Source organism: Lepidochelys olivacea, assembly GCF_965140295.1.
Source record: "Lepidochelys olivacea isolate rLepOli2 genome assembly, chromosome: 23".
In the NCBI taxonomy this organism is placed as follows: Eukaryota; Metazoa; Chordata; order Testudines; family Cheloniidae; genus Lepidochelys; species Lepidochelys olivacea.
The window spans coordinates 14,721,619-14,748,958 of record NC_140433.1 but is presented as its reverse complement, the minus strand read 5'-3'; the positions used below and the strand labels follow the sequence as shown (position 1 = coordinate 14,748,958).

Here is a 27,340-nt window from a genome sequence, read left to right as displayed (position 1 = left end):
CCCTCATCCGGGTCCCCCGCCCCCCCCTTAGCCCCCCCCTTAGCCCCCCCATCCGGGTCCCCCGCCCCCCCTTAGCCCCCCTCCGGGCCCCCGCCCCCCCCTCCGGGGCCCGCCCCGCCCGCGGCCCCGCTCCCGGCCGGCCATGACGATCCTGCCCAAGAAGAAGCCCTGCCCGGCGGCGGGGGACGGGGAGCGGGACCCGCCGGGCCCCCCCCGCGCCGCGGCCCCGGGCGGGGGGGCCGGCGCGGACCCCCACCCCCACCCGCACCCCCACCCGCGCGGCGGGCCCGGCCCGGACTCGCACCCGCGGGGGGGGCCCGGCGGCGGGGGCGGCCCCCCCGCCGGCCCCGATCCGCGCGGCGGCGGGGCCCGATCCCGGGCCTCGCCCCCCCCGGCCCGCTGGGGGGCGCCCCCGGCCGGCTCGCCGCCGCCGCCGGGCCCGGGCGGGGCGGGGGGCGGCGGGGACCCGCTGGCGGGGCTGGACGGGGCCCCGCTGCTGGGGCCGGGCGAGGCCCGGGGCGGCGGCTGCTGCTCGGGGCCCGGCCACAGCAAGCGGCGGCGCCAGGGCGGCCCCGGGCCCGGCTCCAGCCCCGAGCGCGACGAGGCCGGCGGCGGCGCCGGCTGCAACAGCGAGGACGAGTACGAGACGGCGGCGGCCCGCGGGGAGAGCCTGGACCCGGCCTCGGCGGAGCAGGTAGCGGGGGGCCTGGGGGGGCGGGGGCCTGGTGTCCGCCCTCCGGGGGCCTGGGGGGCCCTTCTGGGGGGCCCTGAGCTCCGCCTTCCGGGGGCCAGGGATCCCCCTTCTGGGAGGCCGGGGGGCCAGGGATCCCCCTTCTGGGGCGCTGGGGGGCGCTGATCTCCACCTTCCGGGGGGCCAGGGATCCCCCTTCTGGGGGGGCCGGGGGGCCAGGGATCCCCCTTCTGGGGGGCTGGGGGGCCCTGAGCTCCGCCTTCCGGGGGGCCGGGATCCCCCTTCTGGGGGGGCCTGGGGGGGGCCCTGGTGTCCGCCCACCTGGGGGGCCAGGGATCCCCCTTCTGGGGGGCTGGGGGGCGCTGATCTCCACCTTCCGGAGGGCCAGGGATCCCCCTTCTGGCGGCTATGGGGGGCCCTGATCTCTGTCTTCCGGGGGGCCAGGGATCCCCCTTCTGTGGGGGCCGGCGGGTGGCCCTGGTGTCCGCCCTCCTGGGGGAGAGAGATCCCCCTTCTGAGGGTCTGTGGGGTGCTGATCTCTGCCTTCTGGGGGGCCAGGGATCCCCCTTCTGGCGGCTATGGGGGGCCCTGATCTCCCACTCCTGGGGGCCCTGGTGTCCGCCCTCCAGAGGGCCTGGGGGGGCCCTGGTGTCCGCTCTCTGGGGGGAGAGGGATCCCCCTTCTGGGGCGCTGGGGGGTGCTGATCTCCGCCTTTCGGGGGGCCAGGGATCCCCCTCCTGGTGGGGCATGGGAGGCCCTGATCTTCCCCTTCTGGGGGGCCCTGGTGTCCGCTCTCCGGGGGGCTAGCGATCCCCCTTCTGGCGGCTATTGGGGGCCCTGATCTCCGCCTTCGGGGGGGCCAGAGATCCCCCTTCTGGCAGCTATGGGGGGCCCTGGTGTCCGCCTTCCGGGGGGCCAGGGATCCCCCTTCTGGGGGGCTGGGGGGTGCTGATCTCCACCTTCCGGGGGGCCAGAGATCCCCCTTCTGGCAGCTATGGGGGGCCCTGATCTCTGTCTTCTGGGGGGCCAGGGATCCCCCTTCTGGGGGCCTGGGGGGTTCTGATCTCCACCTTCTGGGGGCTCCGGGGGGCCCTGATCTCCCCCCTCCGGGGGGCCCTGGTGTCTGCCCTCCAGGGGGTCTGCTGTCTGCCCTCCGGGAGCCTGGGGGGAGCCCTGGTGTCTGCCCTCCGGGGGGAGAGGGATCCCCCTTCTGGGGGGCGCTTATCTCTGCCTTCCGGGGGGCCAGGGATCCCCCTTCTGGCGGCTATGGGGGGCCCTGATCTCCCTCCTGGGGGCCCTGGTGTCCGCCCTCCAGAGGGCCTGGGGGGGCCCTGGTGCTGCCCTCCGGGGGGCCAGCAATCCCCCTTCTGGCGGCTATAGGGGGCCCTGGTGTCCGCCTTCCGGGGGGCCAGGGATCCCCTTTCTGGGGGGCTGGGGGGTGCTGATCTCTGCCTTCCGGGGGGCCAGAGATCCCCCTTCTGGCAGCAATGGGGGGCCCTGATCTCTGTCTTCTGGGGGGCCAGGGATCCCCCTGCTGGGGGATGCTGATCTCCACTTTCCGGGGGGCCAGGGATCCCCCTTCTGGCGGCTAGGGGGGGCCCTGATCTCCGCCTTCTGGGGTGCCAGGGATCCCCCTTCTGGAGGCTCCGGGGGGCCCTGATCTCCCCCCTCCGGGGGGCCCTGGTGTCCGCCCTCCAGGGGGCCCTGCTGTCTGCCCTCCGGGGGGAGAGGGATCCCCCTTCTGGGGGGCTGGGGGGTGCTGATCTCTGCCTTCCGGGGGGCCAGGGATCCCCCTTCTGGCGGCTATGGGGGGGCTCTGATCTATGCCTTCCAGGGGGCCAGGGATCCCCTTCTGGGGGCTATGGAGGGCCCTGGTGTCCGCCCTCCGGGGGGAGAGGAATCCCCCTTGTGGGGGGTTGGGGGGCCCTGATCTCCCCATTCCGGGGGGCCAAGGATCCCCCTTCTGGCGGCTATGGGGGACCCTGATCTCCCCCTTCTGGGGCGCCAGGGATCCCCCTTCTGGGGGTGACTGGGGGGGGCCCTGGTGTCTGCCCTCCGGGGGGAGAGGAATCCCCCTTGTGGGGGGTTGGGGGGCCCTGATCTCCCCATTCCGGGGGGCCAAGGATCCCCCTTCTGGCGGCTATGGGGGACCCTGATCTCCCCCTTCCGGGGGGCCAGGGATCCCCCTTCTGGGGGGGACTGGGGGGGGCCCTGGTGTCCGCCCTCCTGGGGGAGAGGGATCCCCCTTCTGAGGGTCTGGGGGGTGCTGATCTCTGCCTTCCGGGGGGCCAGGGATCTCCCTTCTGTGGGGGCTTGGGGGGCCCTGGTGTCCGCCTTCTGGGGGGAGAGGGATCCCCCTTGTGGGGGGCTGGGGGGCGCTGATCTCCACCTTCCGGGGGGCCAGGGATCCCCCTTCTGGAGGCTATGGGGGGCCCTGATCTCCCCCTTCTGGGGGCCCTGGTGTCCGCCCTCCAGGGGGCCTGGGGGGGCCCTGGTGTCCGCCCTCTGAGGGGAGAGGGATCCCCCTTCTGGGGCGCTGATCTCCACCTTCCGGGGGACCAGGGATCCCCCTTCTGGGGGGGAATGGGGGGCCCTGATCTCCACCTTCCGGGGGGCCAGGGATCCCCCTTCTGGGGGACTGGGGGGTGCTGATCTCCGCCTTCCGGGGGGCCAGGGATCCCCCTTCTGGCTGCTATGGGGGGCCCTGATCTCCCACTTCCGGGGGGAGAGGGATCCCCCTTCTTGGTGCGGGCATGGGGGGCCCTGATCTCCCCCTTCTGGGGGGGAATGAGGGGGAGAGGGATCCCCCTGTAGGGGGGGTTTGGGGACCCCTTTCTGGGGGGGCATGGGAGGTGCTGATCTCCTTCTGGGGGAGAATGGGGGGGAATCCCCTTCTGGTGAGTATGGGGAGGACCCCAGGTATGGGGGGAGGTTTGAGGGGGACCGTGACCCCCCTCTTCTGTGCTCTGGGAGAGTGGGACCTGTCTCTGGGGCTCTGTGAGGACTCCATGGCTATCGGGGGACCCCCCTTCCTCTGGGCTATTGGAGGGATTCCCCTCCTCTGAGCTGTGCTGGGGAATGGGGGATTTCTCCTCTGTTGGGAGCTGTGGGGCACAGGGGGACCCACCCTTTCTGTAACAGGTGCCCTGGCTGGGGCAGGCACACTGGGCTGTGGGGGGAAGGACACCCCCCCGGCAGGGCCCCCCCCGAGGTATAGCAGGCCCTCTTCTGAGCTGCGGGCAGGACGGGGATCCCCTCTGAGGTATAGGGGAACCACCCACTGTAGAGGAGGTATCCTGGGGGGATTCTCTCCTTGGGAATGGGGGGGACCGCCTCCCCCATGACCTGGGCTGGAGGGGAGCAATGCCCCCTCGTTTGGGGGGGAGGGAAGAGCCTCCACTCTCTGATCTGTGGGAGGCACCCCCCTTTCAGATGTGTGCTGAGCCCCCTTCCTCTGATATGGGGGCAGTCCTGACTGGGGAGATGTTGGTGGGGGACCCTGCTCCCCCTTATGGGGTGGGCTGTGATCTTGAGGTGGGGAATGTGGAGAGGGGGAGACACCCCCCCCAATATGATGGAGGAGAGGGATGTAACAATCAGATGGTGACCCTTACATTTCCCCATGGCCCCCTTCTATGTGATAGGGGAATGGGGGAGCCTGTCCACTGGAGGGGAGGGAGCGAGGGGCCCTCTGGCACTTATTGGGGATGCTCTGAGCTGTAGGGGTATGCTGGTTTTCCAGCTCTACCCCCACCCTGTGCAGCGGGCTCTGAGGGGGCCCCTGTATTGTCACCTTATTAGTCTGCTATTTAGCCCCCCTTATTGCTGTTGGGGTGCAAGGTACCGCTGAGGCCCCCCCAGCACTCATTCTTACTCATGAGAGGGCACCTGACCTGTGAACTCCACTCCACCCCACGGAGATCCAGGGGCTGGGATACTGGGACCCAGGCATCCGGGCCTGTATTCCCCTTGGGGGCGGGATGCTGGGACCCAGGCATCTGGAGGCTCTCCTCCCCGAGCACACTGGGAACCCAGGCGTCCAGGGGCTCCGCTCCTAGCCCCCCCCAGAGTGGGGCAGGGGAGGGGGGTCAGTGGTGCTGATGGTGCAGACCAGGTGCCTAAAGATAAGGCGGGACCAGGCTGGTGCCAGGTGGCTCCTGTTTCACACGGGACTCGGGGCTGGTCCCGTGGGGTTTCTGCCACGTAGTGGCCGGTTCTACCAGATCGTCTGCGAAACGGGGTTGACTGGGAGCGTGCTGTGTCCCCCCCTTGCCGGGGTCCTGTCCGTCCCTCCCTTGGGAACCCCTTAGTCTGTCCTGTCCCCGGGTCTCTTTCTCCTGCTTCCCAGACCACCGTGCTCTCTCCTCATCCCCAGGCCAACTCCTCTAGCGATCATCCGCTCACCCACCCTCCCTCCTCAGAGCAGGGTTTGAGCCTCTAATGGATCTCTCTCTCTCGCTCACACACACCCCCCTCGCGTCCTGATCCGGTGCCCTGAGAGACTGCACCATCCTTTCTCCCAACGTGGCTTCCCAGGGGGCTGGAAGGACAGCGTGTGCAGAGACCAATCGGAGGTGGAGGGAGGGGTGGTGGGGCTGGGACGGGTACCTGCTGCCCCCTCCTGGAGGGGATGAGCCCTGCTTGGGGGGGATTTAGTCAGTCTCCTAATGTGCTCGTTGCATGAGGGGAAAATCTAGCCCCCTCAAAAGTGAGTAAATAGCTAACCCTGACATGGGCTTTCATGTTGACACCCAGTTAGAGTAACAGGCTCCCCCCTCTGGGAGCGATTGGCTCAGGTGGATCGCGCTCCGGGCGGTTCACACCTTTGCGAGGGAGCCGTTGAGCCTGCTGACCTACCAACCCGCTCTCTTGCCCCCTCAGTTCTCGTACGTTCGGGTATTGAAGCTGAAGACATTCACCCTCTTTATCCTGGAGGGCAACTACTGCTTCCTCCGGGCCCCGGGCAGCTTGGGAGAGCACAGCCCTGCTGCTTTCAGATCTCGTCGGCATGCTGGGCCGGCGTCTAATCGTGGGTGGGGCCCCGGGCTGCAGCACCAGCTTTTGGGGCCAGCAGTTGAGCGTGGGGCTGGTGTTGGTGGGGAGGTTTTGCCCCAGGTGGCAGCGTGCGTCCCTGCTGTGGGGGATGAGTCCCGCTCTCGGCGCGTGCTCACCAGGTCGGGCTGGAGCGTGAGAGAGACACGATTCGCCAGGTGGAACTAACTAGCTTCATCATGGGATCCTGGCAGTGGTGAAAGTGAACTGCAGGGGGGCAGGAGACTGTGCTCTTGTAGCACCTGGGAGCCCGGTCCTGCCCCAGGACCTCAGTGTGCTGGGTGCTCGACAGGGTACAGTATGCAGGACCTCCGTCCTGGACCGGGGCCCCCTCTGCCAGGCACTGTGTGTTATCTGTTAGGTGTATTACGGTAGCATCTGGGATCCCCCCTTGCGCCAGGCATTGTGTGTTATCTGTTAGGTGCATTACCGCAGTGCCCAGTGTGGGGGAGCTCTTGTGCCAGGCGCTGTACAGAGCCTCCCCGATCCCGCAGCCTGAACCCAGCCCTGCCCTGGCTGCAGTGGGGTGGAATTACCGTCTGCCCTGCCCCCGGCGATGCGGGGCTCTGGGGGAGCTGTGGGTGAATTGTGCTGCCCGCCCGTTGGTTCGGGGCGAGACCCGCTCTGGGGGGCTAGTGCTGAAGGCCAGGAGTAACCCGGGCCGGGAAGAGAGGCCGGTGTGTCACGCATGGCAGTGCGGGGTATTGCTGGGGTAACTGGCCGAGTGACAGACCCCTCACCCATCCCTACAGTCCAGGCGCGAGGGTGCCCAGACGTAGGCCGACTGTCTCTCGGTTGGCAGCTTGCCTAGCTGCCTGTTGAGTTGGGCTGTTGCAGGGGATTGTGGGATGTCGCTTGGCCTAAGTGAACAGGACTTTGGGAAAACCCTGGGCCAGGGCTGCCCCTAGACCCGCCAGGCGTTCCTGTATCGGGGCCTGGTTTGTCTAGCCATGGGGTGGGGGGAAATCCCCAATCCGGGCTGGCTTTGCAGGGCCTGGCATTCAGGGGAAACCCCATCCCAGCTGGGCTATTGGTCCTGTGGGATCTCTTCCCCATGGGGCTGGGATCGGGGCAGAGCCCAGGACCGTGGGGAATCCCCCCCAGCTGAGGTCAGGGAAGGGGGACCGGGGGGCAGCGTGTCTGGTGCTGTACACATTTGTAATAGACATCTCCTACCTCAGGTTCATTAATGCTTAATATGGCAAGATGGGGGGCCTGATTCCACAGCTGAAGTTGGGGGGAGGCTTTTCCAGGGCAGTGTGGTGGGGGGGGTTGTGTGCCGCTGGCCGACCCCCTGTCCCACTCGAGGGCCAGACAGAATCTGATCCGTAACCCAATCTGTCCTGACGTCGCTGCTGCGAGCGCCCGGGCCATGGGGTGTTACCCCATACGCAGCTGGGGGGCCTCAGCCGGGAGACTGAGCTTAGACCTTCCAGGGTCTTGAGCTTGGATCCTGGCTCCCAGCCCCCCCCCCCCCGAGCTGGGGCAAGAACCCAGGTGTGCTGCACCCCAGTACTCTGTAATACACCATGTTCTTGCTGTGCCCGATTCTGGGGGCCTTAGGAGATGGGAGACAAGGGGGCTGGGCAGGGGAGCTCTCCCCTGGCAGTCAGAGCTGGGCGCTAGGGGGCGCTGTGCTGTGGGGAACGGGCTGCGGGGCTCGGCTGGAGGCTGTCTCCCCTGGCAGTCAGGGCCGGGTGCTGGGGGGCTCGGCGAGCAGCACTGTGGGGCGGGGGGCTCGGCAGTGGGGCGGGAGGAGCCGGAGGGCTCGGCAGGGAGTGCAGGGGGCGGGGGCCTTGGCAAGCAGCACTGTGGGGCGGGGGGCTCGGCAGGGGGCGCCGGGGGGCTCGGCGGGGGGCTCAGCAGTGGGGCGGGGGGTGCAGTGGGAGGTACCGGGGGGCTCGGCAAGCAGAGCCAGGGGGCTTGGTGGGGGACACCGGGGGGCTTGGCGGTGGGTACAGTGGGGCAGGGGGCGCCGGGGGGCTCGGCAAGCAGCGCTCTTGGGTGGGGGGCACTGGGGGGCTTGGCAGGGGGCGCAGTGGGGTGGGGCGGGGGGAGCCGGTGGGCCTCGGCAGGGGGTGCAGTGGGGCGGGGGGCACCTGGGGGGCTCGGCAGGGGGCGCCGTGGTAACTTGCTGACGCGCTGCTCTCTTGTGTCCAGCAGGAGAACAGGTTTGAGAAGTCGCTGCGGGAGAAGAAAGGTTTCATCATCAAGCAGATGAAGGAGGACGGGGCTTGTTTATTCCGGGCTGTGGGTAAGTTGGGGCCTGGGGAGGGATGTGGGGGACCCCCGTCGGGGAGGGGCAGCCGGATCTCCTTCCCAGCCCTTCTGGGATAAGTTGGAGGAGCAGGTCAGAGTTGGAGGGGTCGTGGTGGGGATGGGGGTCAGTGCTGGGAGGCTGGGGGGTCGGGGTGGGAAGCAGGTCAGAGTTGGGGGTCATGAGTGATGGATGGGGGGGATTTGGGGCAGGATTGGGGGTGTCGTAAGAATGGGGTTTGGGGGTTGGAGTGGGGGGGGGACATGAGAGGATTGGGGGGTCAGGGGTGGTGTCCTGTGGGAGAGCTGTAAGGACGGGGTGTTGTAGGGTCAGGTTTGAGGGGGCTGGGGTCCCTGTGACGAGATTGGGTGGTTCCGCTGGGCCCCGACCTCGTGTTCCTGGAAAGGGGGGGCGGGGGGATGTTCTCTGCTGCCTGCCAGCTTGTTTCAGGGTGATCTCTGGTGATTTGTGGGGCCTTGGCTCTGGGTTGGACAAAGCGGGGGATGGGGGGGCGGCTTTCAGGTGAGATTATATGATGGACGATCAGGGTCAGGCAGATCCCTCGAGGAGGGTCCCCCCGGCCAGGATTGGGGCCCCCGTGGCGCCGATACCTCACGAGAGACAGGCCCTGTCCAAACGAGCTTCCTGTGGGTGCTGACAAGGGGAAATCGAGGCACGAAGTCAAGGCAAGGGGCAGAGCTGGGAATAGAAGCCAGGAGTCCTGAGTCCCAGCCCTTCCCCATGAGCCCCAAGGAGAAACAGGGAGCCCCGGCGGTGGGGGGCTGAGCTGGGGGGGGCTCTCCCTTGGCAGGCAGGACTGTGCTGTGGGGGGTGGGGCAGGGGGCGCTCTCCATGTCAATCATTGGCCTTATATTGATTGACATCTCTAATCCCTAAATCCATCTTTCTGTCCCGCCCCCCCCCCCAAGCCCCATGATCAGCGGCTCATTTGACCCATAGGTATGTATAACTCCCCCCATATGGAGGGGTGGGGAATCAGTGACCCTGCCCCTTTCCCAGAACTCTGTTCTCTCCCCACCCCCCAAGAGGTGGGGGATTCCTTGACTGGGGGGCCCACGAAGGGCTGGGTGCTGCAGATGCCAGTCACCAAGATTTGGGGAGCACCCTGAATGAGATCCGGACCCCACGCCATAGGGACTGAACATAAGAACCGGCGGTAGCACACAGGCTGCATTTCCATGCAAGGTGACCCATCCCTGTGGGGCGTTATGTGCAGCTGTTCGCCAGCTGCCCCTCCCCAGAGGTGGCTGCATCTCAGCCTCACAGGCATGAAGTCTGTTACCCTGTCGGTGCCTTTTCCCATCTGACCAGCAGGGGGCAGCACAACCCTGGCATTGCCTTCCCCTCGGCCGGTCTCCTGTCCAGCCCACACACCCGCTTCCTTCTGCCGAGATAAACAGCTTCCCTTGCCCAGGGCCTGCGCCCGCTTCCCCCCTCCTTTATCACCCCTGAGGCAGCAAAGCGGGGTGCAGACTGTCCCGTGACGCTGCAGGTGGGGGGAGCAGGGCCCTGGGGGGGCGGGAGAATGAGCCAGGCCAGCGTGATCTGTGTTTTGGGGGGGGGGCAGTAGTTTGAGGTAGGTGCAGAGAGAACCCAGGCGTCCTGGCTCCCAGCCCCCCTCTTCCCCCCCCCGCTCTAACCCACTGGCCCCTACTCCCCTCCCAGAGCTGGGGAAAGAACCCAGGAGTCCTGGCTCCCAGCCCCCCCACTGCTCTAACCCACCAGACTCCATGCCCCTCCCAGAGCCAGCAGAGAACCCAGGCGTCCTGGCTCCCATCGCTGGTGCTGGGTTGGCAGGGGGCCGGCGTGGCTGCTGAGTCGGGGCAGGGTTTTGCTGACTCAGAGGAGGTTTTGCAGCGTCATGTTTTGCTCCTGCTCTGCCCAGGCCTGGCAAGGCCTTGTCAGTGGTCGCTGCTTCCCAGACGCAGCCGCCCGGAGGGCCCCGCCCGGCCTCCGAACTAGAGCGATGGCCATGGGGAGAGAACCCAGGAGTCCTGGCTCCCAGCCCCCCCTGCTCTAAGCTCTGCGCAGATTAAAGAGTCATTGCCTCTCGTCAATTACACGTATTTTTCCCAGCTGTGCGTCACTTTCCTTCCTCTTTTGATGGGTTTTCCACCTGCCCCCGTGGAACGTTCCCTGCCCCGAGCATCAGCACCCGTCCCACACATCCTCCCTGGGTTAGAGGGGGGCTGGGAGCCAGGACGCCTGGGTTCTATCCTTGGCTGGGGGAGGGAGGGGGTCTCTTGAGCACCGAGAAGTGACTGAAACCCTGGTATTGGAAAGCTTTTGTGATGTGAGGGGTGGGGGAATTTCAACCACCCTGTTTTGATAGAAACTGAAACTCGCAGGCCGATAAGGGGGAGGCAGGCTGCTGCTCTAGCTCTGTTCTCATAATACCCCACCCCCAGCGGCCCTTCGCCCCTAACGCCCAGCTGCCCCCAGGGGAAAACCTTCCCCTGCCTTAGCTTCAGTCCTTCCCTGGCTCACTTAACCCTGCCTGGGACTCGCTTAGCACTGTTCGTATGGCCACAGCGCCACTGGGGAACCAGGGAGAGAACCCAGGAGTCCTGGCTCCCAGCCCCCCATGCTCTAACCACCAGTCCCCACTCCCTTCCCAGCAGCAGCGAGAGAACCCAGACATCCTGGCTCCCAGCCCCCATGCTCTAACCCACTGGACCCATAGGACCTCCCCCCCCCCCATTTCTACTGCTTCGTCTTCCATTCCAAAGGACCCCAGGCTGGCTTCCTGGGCGCTGAGATGCAGCCACGTCTGGGGCGGGGGAGCCAGGGAACGGCCGCGCAGCAGCAGGGGTGCGCTCAGGGAGCAGGGCTCGTCCCTGCGTGCTGGGGGCACTGCTGGTTGGCCTGCCTTCGCGGTTACTGACTTCCTCTTCCTCCAGCCATGGTGGGGAATTTGGCTGCTAAGAATAGCCGGCACTTTACATACACTGGGCCCCTCCTGCCCTGGGGGGCAGCTGCTTTCCCCCACAACCGCAGAGGGTGAGGAGCAGGTAATGACCGAAGCAGGGATAGGACTCTGAAGTCCTGACACCCCCACGCTCTAACCACTAGAGCACAGTCTCTCCCAGAGCTGGGGAGAGAACCCAGGAGTCCTGGCTCCCATTACGTTCGTAGCTCTAGTAGTGAGTGTTGACTTGGAGCTAGAACTGTTCCCAGCTGCCCCACCCTAGAGGTGGCTGCACCTCAGCACCATGCGAGCCATTCCCCTGTCGTGTTATGTGTGGCTGTTCCCAGCTGCCCAACCCCAGAGGTGGCTGCATCTTGGCAAGCAATCTCTGAATCCCTTTAAGCTCTGCAATCCTTTTGGGTGTCCCCACCCTGTGTACTGTTAACCCTGCATTGCCAGGCGCTGGGCCCGGGTCCATTTGTAGATTTCACACTCGTCTGCATGGGTTGATCCCCCCCAAAGAGCGGTTAATTTGTTTGGATGGAAACCTGGACAGAGGTTTGAGAGGGCTGCGGCAAGGTGGTCAAAATAAATCTGAGTGATCGCTGCTGAGGTAGCCGGGGAGCCATCCGCGTGTTACAGGAAGGAGCCATCACTCAGTTCCTCGCTATGTCTATTAGTCAGGAGGGGAGACTGTCAATCCGGGGGGGAGACCGCTTTGTGACTGGCGCAGCGTGATCTGGTGATGTGGTGACAGCGTTGGGCCTCGGACACCTGGGTTCTATTCCCAGACCGGCTGGGTGAACTTGGGCAGACCGCTGCCCTGCTGTCGGTGCCTCAGTTTCTCTTCCTGGCATTTGTCTGTGTCGACTGGAAACTCTCCAGGGCCAGGACTGTCTCTCGCTGTGTGTCTGTGCAGCACCCACACAGTGCCTGGTGGAACAGGAACCCCCATCTCGGTTTGGGTGGGGGGTCCGGGTACGGCCCCGTGCGATCTTGGTCAGTGGGGCCCGATCTTGGTCAGTGGGGCCTGTCCAGCACCGAGGCACTGATCTCACTTGGGTGGGAGATGGGGAGCGGTATGTGTGGTACGTAGCCCCAGGGGGCTCTGATCTCTCTCTGGGGGGGATCTAGGCAGCGCCTGGCATAGTGGGAGGCCCCCCCATCTCAGCTGGCACTTGTAGGAGCCCGTGTTATACAAGGAACCCGTTGTGCCAGGCCCTGTACATTATCTATTAGGTGTTTTAGGGTAGAGTCTAAGCGTGCTGGGGACCCGTTGTGCCAGGCGCTGTACGTGTATATTAGGTGTATTACGGTAGGGTCTAGGCGCGCTGGGGACCCATTGTGTCAGGCGCTGTACGTTATTCAACGTATTTCAGTAGCATCTGGAAAAGGTGAGCTCCAGGCAGCGGAGGGAAAGCAGACGGGAGCCGGGAGCCAGGAGCCTGTGCCTGCCAGCTGGGTGCCGGACTGGCGCAGTGAACCCATGTCCGGCCCTTGGCCAAAAACCCTCCCTCCCTGGGTCTCACGGGCCGAGACCAGCGTCAGTTCGGGGCCATCAAAACTCCTCGACCCCTTTCAAAGCGGCTCAGGGAGATTTGCTCCTGGCTCGGTTCCTCCCGGTTCTTCTTACTCTGTTCAGAACAGCAGCTCTCCCCCGAACCTTCCTCCGAACGGGAGCCTCCTCCACCCAGATCCCTTTTCCCGGGGATGGGAACTAACCCTGGAACAATTCACCGCCGGGCACGGTGGGTTCCCCAACTTTCCAGTCCAGCTGGGATCGTGTTCAAAAAGCGCCACGTCGCTCTCTGGCCTGTTATACAGGAGGACGTACGACACAGAATACTCCCTTCTGGCCTTGGAATCCATGAATTGCTGGGGTTGACGAGTCTCCGTATTCAGCCTAAACGAGCCGTGCTTGTCCGGTCTCCTCGGCTGAGCTCAGCTCCCCATTCCCAGACCGTGGCTCCGGGCAGCTCCCCTGAGGCGGGAGGGAGAAGTGCCAGGGGCCTGGGGTGGAGGCGTCGTGGTCGGAGGGGAGATGATGGCAAAGAACTGGGGGGCTTGGCCACGAGGAGCTGCCGAAGGGACGACAGGCGGCTGCCGCTGGAGGGGCTAGAAAAGGGGATTGTTGGTTTGTCCTCGTTTGGGGCGAATCACATTTCCCCCTCTGGTCTGTGGGGGTCTGTCAGCGGGGAAGGGATTGAAACCAGACCCTTACGGACCTGGGGGTGGGGGGATCGGACACGGGCCTGGGGGACGAGTTTCCTGGCTTCTCTTGCGCCCCTGGGCATTTCCAAAGCCAGCTGAACTCTGATGCCCAATGCACAGCGGGCAGACCGGTGCCCTGAGCAGGCCGAGCAATCTCGTTCGGGGACGTCCTTACTCCAGGCACTATCACTGAGGAAGAGAACCCAGGAGTCCTGGCTCCCAGCCCCCCTGCTGTAACCCACTAGACTCCACTCCCCTCCCAGAGCCAGAGATGGGACCCAGGAGTCCTGGCGTCCAGACCCACGCCCTGCTCTTCTGCAGTTCTGGAGGGGAGTGGGGTCTAGGGCAGTGGGAGGGGGAGTGGGGGATGCTGGAACCAGGACTCCTGGGTTCTATTCTTTGTTTCCCTCTCAAGTCTCGCTGTTGTTTGCCTCAGTTGCCCTTAGCTCTGTCCCCGCCTCCTAGTAATGGCGGGGGGGGCGGGAATAGTGTGGGGGGACAAACAGCTGTGGTCTTTCGCTTCCTGTTTTCTTGTGCACCTTCACAGCCCGCAGCGTGTGGTTTTTGCCGAGCGTGGGTATAAATAACGTACGGGCCGACCGCAGCGCGGGCTTCTGGGAAACCCAGCAGGTCCCCATGTGACTGACGGGAGCTGCTGGCCAAGGCCCCCCCCCCTACTCCCCCCCAAAACCCACATCCTTGTTTACATTGCAGTGTGGGGTGGGGGGTGAGTCACTTGCTCCCATGATGCGGCACTTGGCAAGGTGCTAGGCCTCATGGGGTACCGTGTACACCAGCCAGACCCAGGACAGGCGGGGAACCCAGGAGTCCTGGGCCCTAATCCGCTCTGCTCTAACCCACTAGACCCCCCCCTCCCTTCCCAAGGCCGGGAGAGGACCCAGGAGTCCTGGCGCCCAACCCCCCTGCTCTAATGCCAAGATTCCTTGGAGGGGAGCAGTATCTAGTGGTTAGAACCGGGGGCTGGCAGTCTAATTAGGAGTTTACCTGTTTTATTTCCCAGCACTCCAGGTGGCATGGAATCAGGGGGAAGGTCTCATGGATCAGTACCGGGGTAAAAGACAGGAGACAGGGTAGGAATGAATGAGACTGGGGAGTGGTAAATAGCGGGGTCCCCCCGGGCCTGTTCAACACATTCATAAAGGAGCTGGGAAAAGGGGTGAACGGGCAGGTGGCAAACTTTGCAGCCGTTACAAAACTACTCAAGCGAGATTGCGACCAAGGGACCTCCCCAAAAAACTAAGCCTTGATACATGCAAAGCCCCACCCGTTGGAAACAGGATCCCTGCCCTGCCCTGCCCCCGGCTGCTCCAGGAGCAGAGCTCGGAGTCACAGTGGATGTGCACCAGGAAATAAAGCCCCAGGCGTGCTAGGGACTGTGGGGAGAGGGACAGACAGACAGGAAATATCCTGGTGCTGCTCTGTGAATTCACAGGACTCCCACACCTTCAATACTGCGTGCAGACGGGGCCGCCCCGTCTCACAAAAGATCTACTGGAATTGGAAAAGGTGCAGAAAAGTGCAAAAATGATCAGGGGGTGGAACAGCTGCCGTGTGGGGCGAGACTGAAGAGGGGGGGACTGTTCGCCTAGGGAAAGAGACGATGAACGGGGGATATGACAAGTCTATAAAATCATGCCGAGGGGAATAGTGAACAGGGAAATGTTATTTACCCCTTGGTGTGACACACGAACTAGTGATCAGCTGAGGAAATGAATGGGCAGCAGGCTTAGAACAGACAAAAGAAAGTATTTCTTCACCCAACGCACAGTCAACCTGTGGAACTCCTTGCCAGGGGATGTTGCATAGACTGGAACTGTAACTGGGTTCAAAAAAGAGCTAGCTACGTTCCTGGAGGATGGGTCCATCAGTGGCCGTTAGCCAGTACGGGCAGGGACGCAGCCCCCGGGTCCGAGTGGCCCTAGCCTCTGACTGCCAGATGCGGGGACTGCACGCCAGAGGATGGATCACGTGATAATCGCCCTGTTCGGTTCATTCCCTCTGAAGCACCTGGCACCAGGCTGGACACTGGGCTGGATGGGCCCTGGGTCCACCCCACTGTGGCCGGTTGTGTGTTGTCCCCCCCCGCCAGCGTCTCCACGTCACCTGTTCTATCTCCCGACACCCCTCTCCTCTCTTCCAGCTGACCAGGTGTATGGAGACCAGGACATGCACGAAGTGGTCCGGAAGCACTGTATGGACTACCTGGTGAGTGGGGGCAGGGGGACAGAGCTCGGGGGATCCCCAGGGTGGCCACCTTAGCATCTTCCCCTGTGGCAGGCCCCGCGGACCCCATGCCCCATTCCCAACCCTCGAGGCAGCCAGTCCCCGCCCTGGGGCCGGATGGGAGCCGGCACCCCATACAGGGGACAGGCCCCATGCCCCATTCCCTGCCCCACTGAGCCAACCAGTCCCTGCCCCAGGGCCAGATGGGAGCCAGCCCCCCCAGCTGGGACAGGCCCCATGCCCCATTCCCTGTCCCCCAGCTGGCCAGTCCCCGCCCTGTTTCACAGTCCTTCTCTGGCCCCGGGGCCGCCCCCTGCAGATGAAGAACGCCGATTACTTCTCCAACTACGTGACTGAAGATTTCACCACTTACATCAACCGGAAGCGGAAAAACAATTGCCATGGCAACCACATTGAGATGCAGGCCATGGCGGAGATGTACAACCGGCCTGTGGAGGTGTACCAGTACGGCACAGGTACCGGGGGCCCCTGGCTTCTCGCTCCGGCTCAGACCCCAACTCCGCCTCGCGGGGTAACGAGAGGAGCCCCCCAGTCCTCTGACACCCCTCTAAGCCCCCCCGCCCACTCTGTGACATCCGGCGCCAACTGGTCACCGAAATCCCAGCTCCAAAGGAACAGTCTCTTGTCTCCGTTCAGAGGCCAGGTCTACACCGCGCAGAAAACCCCCCAGCGGACCTGGGCCGGCTGGCTCGGGCTCACGGGGCTGTTTCGCGGCTCCCGCCTCACGCGGGGGGGGCACAGGACACGGTTCCCGGCTGTTTGACATGCACCCTGAGCCGGATTCTTCCCCAGGGACTCGCTTGTGCTCCCAAGCCGTAGATGGTACCTTCTGGCGCGTAGCATTAGCCAGAACTCCTGGGTTCTCTCCCTAGCTCTGAGGGGTGGGAGGGCACTGGGGGGGGCTGGAAGCCCGGACGCCGGGGTTCTCCCTGCTAACGAGGCTGCACCCGCCCCTCGCAGAGCCCATCAACACCTTCCATGGCATCCAGCAGAACGAGGACGAGCCCATCCGGGTCTCCTACCACCGCAATATCCACTACAACTCCGTGGTGAACCCCAACAAGGCCACCATCGGCGTGGGGCTGGGGCTGCCCTCCTTCAAGCCAGGGGTGAGTGGGGCGGAGTGGGAGCTGCCTTTCAGCCAATGAGCTCTCTGCTTCTGGGGGGTGGGGGCGGGGTGTGTCGGGGCGGGACTGGGGACAGGGTGTCTGACAGGCTGGTTGGGGGCCTGTCCCAGCTGGGGGGCGGGGCGTGTCATTCCAGAGGGATGGGGGGCGGGGCTGGGCATGTGGCAGCTGGGGGGTGGGGCGTGTCATTGCAGGGGGGTTGGGGGCGGGGCATGTGGCAGCTGGGGGGCAGGGCCTGTCATTCCAGGGGGATTGGGGGTGGGGCATGTGGCAGCTGGGGGCGGGGTGTGTCATTGCAGGGGGATTGGGGGCGGGGCATGTGGCAGCTGGGGGGCGGGGCCTGTCATTCCAGGGGGATGGGGGCGGGGCTGGGCATGTGGCAGCTGGGGGGCGGGGCCTGTCATTCCAGGGGGATGGGGCGGGGCTGGGCATGTCCCAGCTGGGGGCGGGGCCTGTCATTCCAGGGGGATGGGGCGGGGCTGGGCATGTCCCAGCTGGGGGCGGGGCCTGTCATTCCAGGGGGATGGGGTGGGGCTGGGCATGTCCCAGCTGGGGGCGGGGCCTGTCATTCCAGGGGGATGGGGCGGGGCTGGGCATGTCCCAGCTGGGGGCGGGGCCTGTCATTCCAGGGGGATGGGGCGGGGCTGGGCATGTCCCAGCTGGGGGCGGGGCCTGTCATTCCAGGGGGATGGGGCGGGGCTGGGCATGTCCCAGCTGGGGGCGGCGCTGGCTGTGTCATTGCTTTGACCGGGGGCGGGGCTGGGGCCAGGGCCAGGCATGCGAGGGGCGGGGCTGTGGGCGGGGCACGCTGTGGGCGGGGCACGCTGTGGGCGGGGCTCCCTGACCCCGCCCCCCCGCAGTATGCGGAGCAGTCGCTGATGAAAAGCGCCATCAAGACGTCGGAGGAGTCGTGGATCGAGCAGCAGATGCTGGAGGACAAGAAGCGAGCGACCGACTGGGAGGCCACGAACGAGGCCATCGAGGAGCAGGTGGCCCGAGAGTCCTACCTGCAGTGGCTGCGGGACCAGGAGAAACAAGCCAGACAGGTGAGCCCCGCCCCCGCCCCGCCCCGGCCCCGCCCCTCTGGGGACTGGCGGGGGATGGGGCACGGGGCCTGCCCCCTCCAGGGCGGGGGATGGGCGGGGGCTCCTTCGCGGCTCACCCCTTGCCTCCCTCCCCCAGCCCCGGAAAGCCAGCGCGACCTGCAGCTCGGCCACGGCGGCCGCCACCAGCGGCCTGGAGGACTGGAGCAGCCGCTCCCCGCGTCACCGCAGCTCGGCCCCGTCCCCCGAGCACCCCGACCTGCACGGCGAGATCACCGCCATGAAACCGCCCTCCCCGGGCACCGCCGCCGCCCTGGCGCTGCCGAAACCCCCCTCGCCCTGCGCGCCAGGTCAGTGCCGGGGGGCGGGCAAGGGGGCTCTCCGCTCTCTCGCCCAGGAGCTCAGAGTGGATGAGCCAGCAACTGCCCCGGTGCAGCCATTCCCCACCCGCCCTGCCCCAGAGGTGGCTGCATCTTGGCGCTGGGTCCCCATGTGGCGTTATGTGCGGCTGTTCCCCAGCTGCCCCGCCCCAGAGCTGGCTGCATCCTGGCACCAGACAGGTCGTCCCCATGTGGCGTTACGTGCAGCCGTTCCCCAGCTGCCCCGCCCCAGAGCTGGCTGCATCCTGGCACCAGACAGGTCGTCCCCATGTGGCGTTACGTGCGGCCGTTCCCCAGCTGCCCCGCCCCAGAGCTGGCTGCATCCTGGCACCAGACAGGTCGTCCCCATGTGGCGTTACGTGCGGCCGTTCCCCAGCTGCCCCGCCCCAGAGCTGGCTGCATCCTGGCACCAGACAGGTCGTCCCCATGTGGCGTTACGTGCGGCCGTTCCCCAGCTGCCCCGCCCCAGAGGTGATGAATATACATTCAGCGTGTTTAGCCCCCTCCCCCCATCTCTGCGTCCCCAGGCACGAGCAGTCAGTTATCAGCAGGAGGCGGCCGAGCGACCCCACCCTTAGTGTCCTTGTACCCGGCCCTGGAGTGCCGGGCCATCATGCAGCAGATGTCTCCTACCGCGTTCGGTGAGTGTCACTCCCGCTCTAACCATCAGCCCTCACTGCCCCCCAGAGCCGGGCAGAAAACCTAGGTGTCCTGGCTCCCAGCCCCCCCCTGCTCTAACTACTAGACCCCACTCTCCTCCCAGAGCCAGGGAGAGAACCCAGGCGTCCTGGCTCCCAGCCCCCCTGCTCTAACCACTAGACCCCATGCCCCTCCCAGAGTCGGGGAGAGAACCCAGGCGTCCTTTGCAGATGATGAATAGGAGGGCTCTGAATGAGGCCACGCCCCTGAAGCCAATAGACCCGTCCCCCAGTTTCCCAGAGCGGCTGGGAGCTGTTCCCCGTCTCCCAGTGCACTGGGGGGGCTGCAATGGGGTGGTCCCGGGGGCGAGAAGGGAAGGGAGGGGTGGGGGATGTGGCAGAGAGGAGGGAGGAGCGCTGGGGTGGGCGCAGAGGAGAGGGGTCTGTTCCCCCCCCAGTGAGAGAACTGGGGGGGTGCGGGGTGCTCTGCCCCCTAACCCTGCCGCTCCCCCGGCAGGTCTGACCGACTGGGACGAGGACGAGATCCTGGCCTCCGTGCTGGCGGTCTCGCAGCAGGAATACCTGGAGAGCATGAAGGGATCCCTGCACAGAGACAGCCCCGCCGACAAGAGTTGATAATGAATTGAGACTGTCAGCCCCCCCGGCCCCGCTCCCCCCCGGCACCTTCCCCCCCGCCGCACCCCCGCGCCCCCCGCGTCCGGACCTGAGGCCAGGGACCCTCCTCGGTGCATGGCTGGAAGGAAACTGAAACAAAGAACCTGGGGAAAAAACCCAACCGGCCGCGTGTGGTGTCATCCCTTTTGTCGCCAGCCGGGGGCGCTGCCTCCCCCCCCGCCTGGGGGGCTGCCGGACCCCCAGCAGCGCTGGAGAGGAGCAAGGGAGCCCCGGAGCAGCCTCAGAAAATACCCACCATCCTTTGCTGCAGGCCCTCCCGGCTGGCGGGAAATGTGGGGGACGCGCCGTCTCCCCGCCCCCAAAGCTCTGGGTCTGGGGGGGCAGACGCTGCAGATGGAGCCAGTTTCAGGGTGGATTTGGGGGGGTCTGCAAAGGGGGATCAGTCGGGGGCTGCCCCCTCCCATGGGTGTTGGGGGTCACCAAGGTGGGACCCCCGCACCTCTCACCCCGGGAGGCAGCGGCTCAGAGCACCCAGCTGGGGCCTGCTAGTGTGTATTGAAAGGGGGGAGCACACCCCGGCCCCCCCGTACACACCCCAATCTTTCCCCAGAGTCCTGACCCTGACCCCCCCACCAGCCCCCCAGCTGCACGCCCCCTAGGGGTCCAGGCTCCCCAGGGACACCAATCTACCCCCCTCCCTGTGGGAGCTACAGATGCCAGGCCCCAATCTTTCTGGGGGGCCGCGAGCTCATGGGGCTGGTGCCCCTCGGGCGTGACCCCTCTGAGCCGCCCCTGCACTAGAGCCGGTTCGACCAGCGGTGAAAAGACCCTCTGGGGCTCCCCCCCGATCCATCCAGTGACCACCCCGGCAGCATCCACCTGCCCCCCAAAGGGCCGGGCGCGGGGGGCCAATTCCCGCAGCGGGTTGCCCTGGCCCCTGCCTCGGGGGGGCCGAGCGGCTGGCTGGGAATTGAGAGGCCCCCAAGTGACGCCCCACGCCGGGGTCTGATAAAAACCGGGGGGGCTAAGACCCTTCAGAACAGCAAGAGCCGTGGGAGGGGCAAGCAGGGGGAGGTCCTGCGGACTGGGGGGCCCAGAGCTGCTACAGGGGGGTCATGGTGCCTCCCCGACCCCCCTGCCTGAGATGGGGGCCCCGACTGGCCAGGACCTGCCCAGATCCACTCCCCCACCACGAGCGAGGGCCCCCCAGCCCAGGTGCTGCTCACACCACCACACGGGAGCGGGGCCCTGTCGGGCCTGGCATGGCCCCCCCTCCCCACCTCCCAGGGCACAGATGCCGCGAGAGACGGTCCCGGCCCCCCCAAAACAGCTTCCAACTTAAAGAAATTGAATTGATTGTTTTCCATTTTGCAGTGAATTTTCTTCACGGGGTGGGGGGGTGTCCGGTGGGATAGAAAAGGGGATCTGGGAGCCCGGACTCCTGGGTCTCTGCGTGGCTCTGGGAGGGGAGTGGGGTCTAGTGGTTAGAGGGGGTGGGGCTGGGAGCCAGGACTCCTGGGTTCCCTCCATGGCTCTGGGGCTGAGAGCAGGGGGGGACTGCCATTGGGGTTAGATCAAAGCACTGAAGCCCCCCCAGCACCCGGCAGTGACCCTTCATCTTGCCCCTGCCTGGCCCAGGTCTCTCCCTGGGGGGTGTTTTGGTAGGACCTACGCAAACGCCCTCAGAAAACTGCGGGCGGGGGAGGGGAAATGGGGATTTGTGAACAGGGAGCCCCAGTTCCTGCCTCCAGGGGCCGCCCAGGACGGGGGTGGGGGGGTCCCTGCTCCAGAGTCTGCGTGAGGGGGGGGTCCCTGCTCCAGGGTCTCCAGCGTGGCGGGGGGGGTCTGCTTGTTGCCTTAGGGCAGCAGGGGCCCTGCAGGGGTAAGTGACACCTCCTTCACGGCCATGCCACATGCCTCCCAGAGCCAGGAGAGAACCCAGGCATCCGGGCTCCCAACCTGCACTCCAGCCACTAGATCAGAGCTGGGGGGGCCAGGGCCGGGCTAGTGGGGGCTGCGGGTCGGGAGTGAGGGGCACCGGCGGGGCTGGGGGCTGCGGGTCGGGAGTGAGGGGCACCGGTCGAGCTGGGGGCTGCGGGTCGGGAGTGAGGGGCACCGGTCGAGCTGGGGGCTGCGGGTCGGGAGTGAGGGGCACCGGCGGGGCTGGGGGCTGCGGGTCGGGAGTGAGGGGCACCGGCGGGGCTGGGGGCTGCGGGTCGGGAGTGAGGGGCACCGGTTGAGCTGGGGGCTGCGGGTCGGGAGTGAGGGGCACCGGCGGGGCTGGGGGCTGCGGGTCAGGAGTGAGGGGCACCGGTCGAGCTGGGGGCTGCGGTTCGGGAGTGAGGGGCACCGACGGGCTGGGGGCTGCGGGTCGGGAGTGAGGGGCACCGGCGGGGCTGGGGGGCGAGGGTGTGAGGCAGCAGGGAGGGGGGAGTGTTGACCTGGGGATGTGCCCTGGGGAGGGGAGACCTGAGAGCCTGTCACCTGAGCCAGGAGGGGGAGGTGACACCTCGGCCAGGAATGTGGACGGAGGCTGCAGGAGGGAGCCGGCTGCGGGGGGTTTAGTTTCAGTTTGGGGCTGGGTGGAGGAACACAGGGAACCCCAGGGCTGGGTCTAAGTTCCCTGCTCCCCCCGAAGGACGTGACTGAGGGGTCCTGGTTGTACCCACAAGCTCTGTTGTGGACTGTGTTCCTGTTGTCCAATAAACCTTCTGTTTTACTGGCTGGCTGAGAGTCTCAGTGAATCCCAGGAAGAGGGGTGCAGGGCCTGGACTCCCCCACACTCCGTGACAACTGGTGGCAGCGGTGGGATTTACTGCACCCCGTGAACGGCGCTTCCTGCAGTAAGTGACTGGGGAGCAGTAAAATGAAGGGGAATTGACGGGGACCAGGCATGCTGAAGATTCAGAGAGAGATGGTTTCAAGGGGCAGTTAACCCCTGGGAGTGTGTGACCAGAGAGAAGGACTTTTGCAGTAACAGGGTCCCCCGGGGGATTGCAGCGAGCGGTCTCAGGGGCGGAGGAGTCTGCAGCTCGACCCTGGCAAAGAGGTGGTGACCTCAAGAAGGACTGGCACACGAGGGGCTTTTCCTGCAAACCGTGGGAAGCTGCCCGGCCTGCGAGTGGCCAGCAGGGAGATGTACGCTAAACGCCTTAAGAGCGACCTGGTGGAGCTGTGCAGGCAGAGGGGGCTGCACATCAGGAGGTCCACCAAGGAACAGCTGATTGCCCAGTTGGAGGAGAGGGATCGCTTGGATGACCCGATCCCTGTCCCTGAGGGAAGCCGCCTGGCAGACGCAGCGTGGGCCCTGGGGCCTGACCGGGCTGGGAGGGGTCAGACTGCTGCCGAGGACATCCCGAGACCCTTCCTACCTATGCCTGGGGGAGGGGTTGGGGGAAGCCCAGCGAATACCGAGGGCACCCTGACCCCGGCACCCAGCAGGGGATCCTCCCGGTGGAGCTCCCCATCCCTGGAGCGGAGGCGGCTGGAATGGGAGAGGGAGATGAAAATGAGGGAGCTGGAGGATCATGAAAAACAACGTCAACATGAGGAGAAACAACGTCAACATGAGCAGGAGGAGAAGGAGAGGGAGCGTCAGGAGAAGGAGAGGGAACGTCAGGAGAAGGAGAAACAAAGACAGCATGACCTGGAGCTGGCCAGGCTGAGGAGCAGTGGGACCCCGGCTGCGGTGAGTGAGGGGGGACCCAAGACTGCAAGGAGCTTTGATAAGTGCCTCCTGGCCCAGCGGAAGGAGGGGGAGGACATAGATAGCTTCCTGACGGCCTTTGAGAATGCCTGTGAGCTGCACAGGGTTGACCCCGCAGACAGGCTCCAGTTTCTCACCCCCTGACTGGACCCCAAAGCCGTGGAGGTGTACAGCCGGATGACAGGGCCGGAGGCAGGGGACTATGAACTGTTCAAACAGGCCCTGCTCCGTGAGTTTGGGCTGACCCCCGAGATGTACCGGAGAAGGTTCCGGAGTCAGCGTAAAACGCCTGAGGTCACCTACCTACAACTGGTCAACCGGATGCAGGGGTATGCCGGCAAGTGGACAGCTGGGGCCCGAGCTAAAGAGGACCTGCTTGACCTAATCGTACTGGAGCAACTGTATGATCAGTGCCCTTCCGACCTGAGGCTGTGGCTGGTGGACAAAAAGCTCGAGAACCCCCAGCACGCAGGGCAGCTGGCCGACGAGTTCGTGAACAGTCGGTCAGGGGGTAGCCGGGAGGAGTCCCAAAAGGACAGCCCCCCTCCCTCCCCCGATGCAGAGAGAGAGTCACCATGGGGCCTCCCAGCGGGGAAATAGGGGGAACCCCCTCCCACGGGGAACGCCTGGCGTCGGGCCCCTCCGACCCGCTCGAGGGGACCAACGTGACCTGAGCTGCTATCACTGTGGCCAGAGAGGCCACGTACGGTCCCAGTGCCCCGGGCTCAGGGACAGACTGAGCAGACCCAACCTACCCAGGGTTAACTGGGTAGGGACCCAGCTGGACGAGGGGCAGACGACCCAGGGAAGGGGGGCTGCCAGTTTACCACCTGCCCCGGAGGGAAGAGTACCCCAGGCCAGCTCCGCCAGAGGGCCGGAGGCTCTGGACTCAGGGTGCTCGGTTTACAGGGTGGGCGCGGGGCTGTCCCTCCGGAGAGAGTGCCTTGTTCCCCTGGAGGTGGATGGGAGGAAGGTCAATGGATACTGGGATACGGGCGCGGAGGTGACGCTGACCCGGCCTGAGGTGGTGGCCCCAGATCGGGTGGTGCCCAAGACCTACCTGACCCTGACAGGGGTGGGCAGGACCCCATTTAAGGTGCCCGTGGCAAGGGTACACCTGAAATGGGGGGCCAAGGAGGGCCCCGAGGATGTGGGGGTACACTACCATTTGCCCACTGAGGTTTTGATGGGGGGAGACCTAGAGGACTGGCCAAGCAAGCCCCAGACCGCCCTGGTTGTGACACGTAACCAGAGCCGGCGAGGGGCACTGCACCCTGACCTTGGGGAGGGTACCGCACCGGAGGCGCAGGACCCTACCCTGGTGGGGAGGGAGGGCCGAGGGGCACGGCTCAGAGAGGCTGTGGCCTCAGACCTGGCCACTGAGGGGGGACCGGGCCCCATCCCTTCCCCAGCCGCTGAGTTCCAGGCCGAGTTGAGGAAAGATCCCTCCTTGCGGAAGCTCAGGGACCTGGCCGACCTCGGTGTGGGACGGACCATGAGGAGAGGCTGCCAGGAGAGGTTCCTGTGGGAGAAGGGGTTCCTGTACCGAGAATGGGCTCCCACAAGAGAAGTAGAGTCCTGTGGGGTCAGGAGGCAGCTGGGGGTCCCCCAGAAGTATCGCCACAGGCTCCTGTCCCTGGCCCACGACATCCCCCTCGCAGGGCACCAGGGAATCCGGCGCACCCGGCAGAGGTTGCTACAGAACTTTTACTGGCCCGGGGTCTTTACCACGGTCCGGCAGTATTGCCGATCCTGCGACCCCTGTCAGAGGGTGGGGAAGGCCCGGGACAAGGGGAAAGCGGCTTTGAAACCTTTGCCCATCATAGAGGAGCCTTTCCAGAAGGTGGCCATGGACATCGTGGGGCCTCTCAGCAGGACGACCCGGTCGGGGAAGAAATACATTCTGGGGGTGGTAGATTTTGCTACCCGCTACCCCGAGGCACTGCCCTTAGCTTCCATTGAAGCCGACACCGTGGCCGATGCTCCTGACCATTTTCAGCCGAGTGGGGTTCCCCAAGGAAGTCTTGACAGACCAAGGCTCCAACTTCATGTCGGCCCTGCTCCGGTGCTTGTGGGAGAAATGTGGGGTCCGGCACGACTGGGCCTCAGCTTATCACCCCCAGTCCAATGGGCTGGTGGAGAGGTTTAACGGGACGCTAAAGATGATGCTGAAAACCTTTATGAACCAGCACCCGCAGGATTGGGACAAGTACTTACCGCACCTGCTGTTCGCGTACAGGGAGGTGCCCCAGGAGTCGACCGGATTTTCGCTTTTCGAACTGTTATATGGAAGGAGGGTGAGGGGCCCCCTGGACCTGATGAGAGACGAATGGGAGGGGAAGGCCACTCCCGATGGAGAGTCAGTGGTGGAGTATGTCCTGATCTTCCGAGAGAGACTGGCTGAACTCATGGGCCTGGCCAGGGAGAACCTGGCCAGAGCCCAGAGGAAGCAGAAGGTCTGGTATGACCGCACGGCGCGGGCCCGTGCCTACGCCACCGGGGATCCGGTGATGGTTCTCATCCCCGTGAGAAAGAACAAACTACAGGCCGCCTGGGAGGGCCCTTTCAAGGTCGTCAAGCAGCTCAATGAGGTGAACTATGTGGTGAAGCTGTCGAACCGGGCGCACCACCGCCGGGTGTACCATGTGAATATGATGAAGCCATATTATGCCAGGGGGAATGTGGTGTTGGCCGTGTGTGGACAGTGGGAGGAGCAGGGAGATGACCCTTTAGTAGATCTATTCCCTGGGACCAGAGCTGGTTCCCCCCTGGAAACAATTCCCCTCTCGGATCAGCTAACCCTGCCCAGCAAGCTGAGGTCAGGGGGGTGCTGCATCCGTACCGCCAGCTGTTTTCCAACCAGCCTGGACGCACTAATCTGACTGTCCACCGGGTGCAGACCGGGTCGCACCCGCCGATAAGATGCTCCCCCTTCTGAGTCACAGGGAAAACTGCTCAGGACCTGGAAAGAGAGGTCCGGGACATGCTGGCTTTGGGGGTGATCCAGCCATCGGCCAGCCCTTGGGCCTCGCCGGTGGTGCTGGTCCCCAAAAAGGACGGGTCGGTCCGGTTCTGTGTGGACTATCGGAAGCTCAATGCCATCACTGTATCTGATGCCTACCCCATGCCCAGACCAGACGAGCTCCTAGACAAGCTGGGAGGAGCTCGGTACCTTACCACCATGGACCTTACAAAGGGCTACTGGCAAGTGCCACTGGATGCAGATGCCCGGCTGAAATCGGCCTTTATCACCCCTCTGAGGCTCTATGAGTTCCTGACCCTGCTGTTTGGCCTCAAGGGAGCGCCGGCCACCTTCCAGCGCCTGGTGGACCAGCTCCTGAGGGGGATGGAGAGTTTTGCCATGGCGTATATTGATGACATCTGTGTCTTTAGCCAGACCTGGGAGGACCACGTGTCCCAGGTTAGACAAGTGCTGGACCGACTCCAGGGGGCTGGGCTGACTGTAAAAGCGGAGAAGTGCAAGGTGGGGATGGCGGAAGTATCTTACCTGGGCCATCAGGTGGGGAGCGGCCACCTAAAGCCGGAACCAGCCAAGGTGGAGGTGATCAGAGACTGGCCCGCTCCCCACACCAAAAAGCAGGTCCAAGCCTTTATTGGGATGGCAGGATACTACCGACGATTTGTGCCCCACTTTAGCGCCATTGCCACCCCCATCACTGAGCTATGCAAGAAGGGGAAGCCAGACAAGGTGGTCTGGACCGAGCAGTGCCAGGTGGCTTTCCGGGCGCTGAAGGAGGCTCTGGTCAGTGGCCCAGTTCTGGCAAACCCAGACTTTGACAAGCCCTTTGTGGTGTTCACCGACGCCTCCGACACGGGACTGGGGGCGGTGTTAATGCAGGAGGATGAAAAGGGGGAGAGACACCCCATCGTGTACCTGAGCAAGAGGCTGCTACCCCGGGAGCAACACTACGCAGCCATCGAGAAGGAGTGCCTGGCCATGGTGTGGGCCCTCCAGAAACTAGAGCCCTATCTCTTCGGGCGACACTTCACCGTCTACACCGACCACTCCCCCCGACCTGGCTGCACCAGATGAAAGGAGCCAACGCCAAGCTCCTGAGATGGAGCCTGCTCCTGCAGGATTACGACATGGACGTGGTCCACGTGAAGGGAAGTGCCAACCTGATAGCGGACGCGCTGTCCCGGAGAGGGGGCCCCGAACTTCCCCAGGTCACTGGTCACAGTGACCCCGCTCAGTTCAGTCTCGAAGGGGGGAGAGATGGGACGCCGCAGGGAGGGGGGAGTGTTGACCTGGGGGTGTGCCCTGGGGATGGGAGACCTGAGAGCCTGTCACCTGAGCCAGGAGGGGGAGGGGGAGGTGACACCTCGGCCAGGAATGTGGACGGAGGCTGCAGCAGGGAACCTGCTGGGTGGGTTTAGTTTCAGT

At 65.2% G+C, this 27,340-nt stretch overlaps 1 protein-coding gene across 2 annotated transcripts; it reads left to right on the top strand.

The window, feature by feature from the left end:
- Positions 1-127: 127 nt before the first annotated feature.
- OTUD5 (OTU deubiquitinase 5) lies at positions 128-20,590 on the top strand. 2 transcript variants are annotated; one of them, XM_084612618.1, is made up of 9 exons: positions 128-694; positions 7,904-7,997; positions 15,302-15,366; positions 15,704-15,860; positions 16,366-16,514; positions 17,393-17,578; positions 17,715-17,925; positions 18,483-18,596; positions 19,111-20,590. In XM_084612618.1, the coding sequence occupies exons 1-9, from the start codon at positions 143-145 to the stop codon at positions 19,227-19,229; spliced, it is 1,647 nt and encodes a 548-aa protein (XP_084468744.1). In that variant the 5' UTR covers positions 128-142; the 3' UTR covers positions 19,230-20,590. The 2 variants fall into 2 exon arrangements, with proteins under 2 accessions (XP_084468744.1, XP_084468745.1); XM_084612619.1 differs by having other exon boundaries at positions 561-694; positions 7,907-7,997.
- Positions 20,591-27,340: the final 6,750 nt, after the last annotated feature.

Coding starts and splice junctions, on each gene's coding strand:
- OTUD5 (XM_084612618.1), top strand. CDS start 143: ATGACGATCCTGCCCAAGAAGAAGCCCTGCCCGGCGGCGGGGGACGGG. Junction 15,861..16,365: donor GGTGTACCAGTACGGCACAG/GTACCGGGGGCC, acceptor CGCCCCTCGCAG/AGCCCATCAACACCTTCCAT. Junction 16,515..17,392: donor TGCCCTCCTTCAAGCCAGGG/GTGAGTGGGGCG, acceptor GCCCCCCCGCAG/TATGCGGAGCAGTCGCTGAT.